The 4,403-nt window shown below is 38.0% G+C and overlaps 1 protein-coding gene and 1 pseudogene across 1 annotated transcript in view; both read left to right on the forward strand.

Moving 5' to 3' along the window:
- Positions 1–582: 582 nt before the first annotated feature.
- Positions 583–921, forward strand: LOC104984591 (annotated as a pseudogene).
- Positions 922–2,119: 1,198 nt separating this feature from the next.
- The window catches only part of CSTA (cystatin A (stefin A)), a 10,788-nt gene continuing 8,504 nt past the window's right edge, over positions 2,120–4,403 (forward strand). The window contains exon 1 of the mRNA XM_010834253.1: positions 2,120–2,202. Within this exon, the coding sequence (XP_010832555.1) occupies positions 2,137–2,202 (66 nt within the window). The 5' untranslated portion in view covers positions 2,120–2,136. The remainder of the gene's footprint in view (positions 2,203–4,403) is intronic.

The raw sequence follows: 4,403 nt of genomic DNA on the forward strand, positions 1-4,403 counted from the left end.
CAAGTGTCTCATGAGACCGTGAGGCTGGATAATCTCTACAGTTTCTTAAATCTATTCACCAGTTGATGAACATTTGAGTCATTTCAGTTTTGAACTATTATGAATAATGCAGCTGTGAACATTTGTACACAAGTCTTGTGTGGGCACATGTTTTCACTCCTTTTAGGTCAATACCTAGGAGTGGAAATGATAGGATGTAGAGTAAGTGATGTATCCACACATTCACCCCAACCGTGGGTGGAAGCAGAGTTAGCTGAGGAAGTCCAGAGTCCCAGGCCTGTACCAAAAGCCGGAGATAAGCCCAAATTCTCAATATCTTCATGAGTTAAGAGTCCTAAGCCTAGAATAAAATAAGACCTTGTCTGGGGACTATATACCCACTGTGGCCTAGTAGAGACAACCACCCAAAACCCAGCCCCCATCAAGGGAAATCTCCCATAAAAGATAATTCCTGTGGAAGACAAGAAATACAAAACTTATGAGTATGTCAAGTTCTGTAAAAATAGCCTGAATAATTGATATCCCCCAATCCAATAATACTATCTTAAAGGTACTTAAAAATAAATGTATATTAACCTAAAGATGGTGTCCTGGGCAGTGAGGGGAGCTATGGAGCTGCCAACAAACATCGAACATCAGCTGGTCCATTGCATTTGTCAGATAAATTCCCTGGACCACTTGAGTGAGCTGAGAGGGCACTTTGTACAAGTTGGCCACGTGGGAAATTGCACTGTACCTTTTGACAACGAGATTGGTTTTCACAGAGGTATGGATTGGATTCAATTTTCTTCAGAAGAAGAGCTTCACAACACACTACTACAGGAAAATCATGTTACTGATGGAGTAAAGCTCCATGTTCAAGCTAAAAAACCCAAAGATTTACAAAGGGATCAAACAGCTGATGAAGAGAAAGATTTTTGAGACCATCACTGCCTATTAAACAAGGTAAATAAAACTTAAATAAATATGCATTTAATTAACTCTGTTTAATTAATTAAACAGTTAGCACAGAGATATTAATTGTTGTGTTTTTCTGCACTTCCTTATGTGACTCTTCCCCAGTCAATAAGAAGCATTCATTTTACCTTAAAAACAACTAGGACAAATCGTAGGACAAGAGCAACCTGTGCTTTGAGGAAGTTTCTGCTTCTAAAAGCAATTATTGAGAATCAAGAGGGAATCTAAGAGTAACAGAGCATAAGCTCTAGAAAGAGAACAGAGGATATGCTGCTTTCCACATGGCTGACTCCTGGGAAGATCAGGTAAGAATCACCTGTATCAACATGGAATGACTAAAAATACATATTGAATAGCAAAAAGGGATAATACAGAGCATACGTCCAGTACAAAATTTAAGCAGATTTTTAAAAACACACTAAATAAAAGTATTTTTTAAATGGGCTAGAAGGATACCAAACTCAAAATGTAGTTTACCTGTGCAGAGGGCAAGACTGGGGATAAGGGAGTGGCAAATTGTGATAGTTTATTTCTTGAAAACAGCTACCAAAAAAAAAAAACAGATGGGAAGCAATATGACCGAATGTTAAAAGTTTTAATTCTGGATGATAGGAATAAAGGTGTTTGTTGTTTTATACTTTGTGTTTTTCTGTATTTTAAGCAGTTCTAGAAATGTAAAAACAAGTAAAATACAAATATCCAGCCAAGGTTCTCAAGATAGATCTTTTACTTTTTTTTTTTTAATAAAGTTAAGTCCATTTTAAACAATCGGCCTTGACATTATGGAAAAGTATTCCTTGAAAAAATAAAGTTTTGTTAGAGGTTTTAAGCACTGGGGAAGTCTGGTTGTGGTTTTGGATTTCATACTTCAGAGGCAACAGGATGAAACCATGAGAACACAAAGTTTGACTCTTGTTCCAACACAACACCTGTACACACCCATTCATTCCTCCCCGGCCCCTCGTTCTTCCCAAGTCCTCTTAGCGTTTTCCACAGAGGAAGCAAGAAGTCTTACTTCAAGGCATACTCATTTTCCCTGTGCTTTTTACTCTCTGAGGAAAACAAAACATTCTATAGGCGGAGCTTGTGAACAACAGCCTCTTTAAAAACCAGAATCTCCACCCTTACCTGATCACTTCAGCGCCAGCATCCTGCCCAGAAAAGACACAGTTAGCCAAAATGATCCCTGGAGGTTTAACTGAAGCCAAACCTGCCACTCCAGAAATCCAGGAGATTGCTAACACGGTGAGTGAATGCAGCCCAAGGAAAGGTTTGATCCCAAATCTTGGTTCCTAGGTTGGCCCTGGGCTAAATGTGTCGGTGAACAGGAAAACTGGAAGGTGGGGAAATGAGTGGTTTTGTTTGGACTTCCTTCCAACTGAAAATTTTTTCAGATGAAATCTCTGATAATCCTGAGAGTAATCTTGAGCAAGTCACATCCCTTCTCTGAGGCTCAGGTTCCCCATTTGTAAAAGAAGAATCTTTATGGGATCATCTGTAAAGCTCTTACAATGTATGATTCTAGGATTACTAATTCAGCTTCTGATGAAATTTGTCTTTCCTCACCAAGGGTAGCCAACATGTAATTAAAGTCTGAGGCTGTTAACTATCGACGAACTAAACTTTAAATGCACTATAGGAAAAAAAAATTTATGAGTTAAATGTAGAATAAATCATAAAAATGATCCACTTACAAACTTCCTACAAATTTGTCTCAATGGACAATGTTTTAGTATTTGGGAGATTACACTAATAGAGAAGTAACATAGTCTATGGTGATTTCAAAATTAATTATGGTGAAAATAGAACTCAATGTGTTTAGCAGGTTAATATATTTTTCTAAGTGTTGTCTGATTTGTTATCACCTATCAAATAAAAATTATATTGCATTTTTATGAAAATAAAAAATATATAAATTACTATTTTAGATTTATTAATTATTGCCCTATTTCCTATGTCATTCCTTCCTGCCCTTTCATTCTATGACACTGGTAAAGATTAGCTTTATGTGTAAATGGAAGAGATGGGATTCTCTATGTTGGAGCACAGAGCCGGTCTCTTTTGCTTGGAATTCTATCGCTCATTCCGTGGGGCTAAGTATTTTCCTTTCAACTGTACTTTTAAAATAGTAAATACCTTCTCACATATCCTTTCTTGAAGAAGATAATATTAAGTCATGAATGTCTTCACTGGAATCCCTATATTTTCAGTGTTCTTAAACTTCAATGGGCACATGGATCACCTGGAAGTCTCGTTAAAAGATCAGATTCTGACTCAGTAGATCTAGGGTAGGCCTGGGGTTCTGCATTTCTAATCAGCTCTGGTGATGCCCAGACTGTGGTCCATGACCTCACTTGCCTGCAGGACTAGAGATACAGGGTATTCTGAGAAACTGACAGGAGATGGGCAGCAAAAATCAGAGGGCAGCAAAAGACTCTCAATTTCTTCTGTGAAGTGAAAATAACACCACTTGCCTTGCAACTCATAAAAATGACTTGGAGGGAATTCCCTGGTGGTCCAGTGGTTAAGACTCCATGCTTCCAATGCAGGGGTCATGGGTTTGATCCCTCGTCAGAGAACTAAGATCCTGAATGCAGCGAAGCACAGGTGAAAAAAGAAATGACTTGGAAATGAACGTGGATAAGTGAGGCATCACAATTGTTTACTTCCGATTTTTGCTTGAGATCATTACTGTCCTGGGAAAATTCCTGAGACTCTTCAGGGACCAGAGCTGTAAGGGGGTTGGGAATAACAGATATTTGAAATATAGAAGATAGAAGGTGCAGAAAATTATAATTATTTTTATAAAGCCTATCTTGGTTTGCAAGTATAATTTTTTTAAGTAACAACTTATAAGAAGGCCTTGCATTATTAATAATATCTATCAGTAAGCCACACCTTAAATATATAAATTAAGTTGAAAATGTGTTTCTTCCTGCTCACCTTGGGCTTCAACTCTGTCAGAGAGGTAGAATAAGAGTTAGTTATTGAGTAGCTACATCAGCCCAGAAAGATGTTTTGCAGTTTTGATAGCCTTGTCCTCATTCAGCCTCTCATTAAATGATTTTTATAATCCCTGGGGCAAGGAGGGAAGACATCACATCAGTTTTTCAGATGATGAAACTGAGATTCAAAGAGGTTAATAACCATCTAATCAAGAAGCTAGCCTATCTCCAGATTTATGGCAGGGACATGATGAAGCTTGTGGAGTGGGGGGAATACACTGGGAGGAGACAGTGTTGCAAACTTGCCTTCTCTGTGCAAGCAGCCAGCCTCCCTTTTAAATCAATAGGAGAAATGAATATCAATGAATCATTTCTTGAATATCTCTTAGGTGTCCAGCATTGTGTTAAATGTTACAGAAGATCCATAAGGACCAGAAGATACAGCCCCTGCCCTCAGGAAGTTTACAACCCATTTAGGGAAGTCAAAAAATCTAGAGCATA

Source organism: Bison bison, unplaced genomic scaffold (genome assembly GCF_000754665.1).
Source record: "Bison bison bison isolate TAMUID 2011002044 unplaced genomic scaffold, Bison_UMD1.0 scf7180017864032, whole genome shotgun sequence".
In the NCBI taxonomy this organism is placed as follows: domain Eukaryota; kingdom Metazoa; phylum Chordata; class Mammalia; order Artiodactyla; family Bovidae; genus Bison; species Bison bison.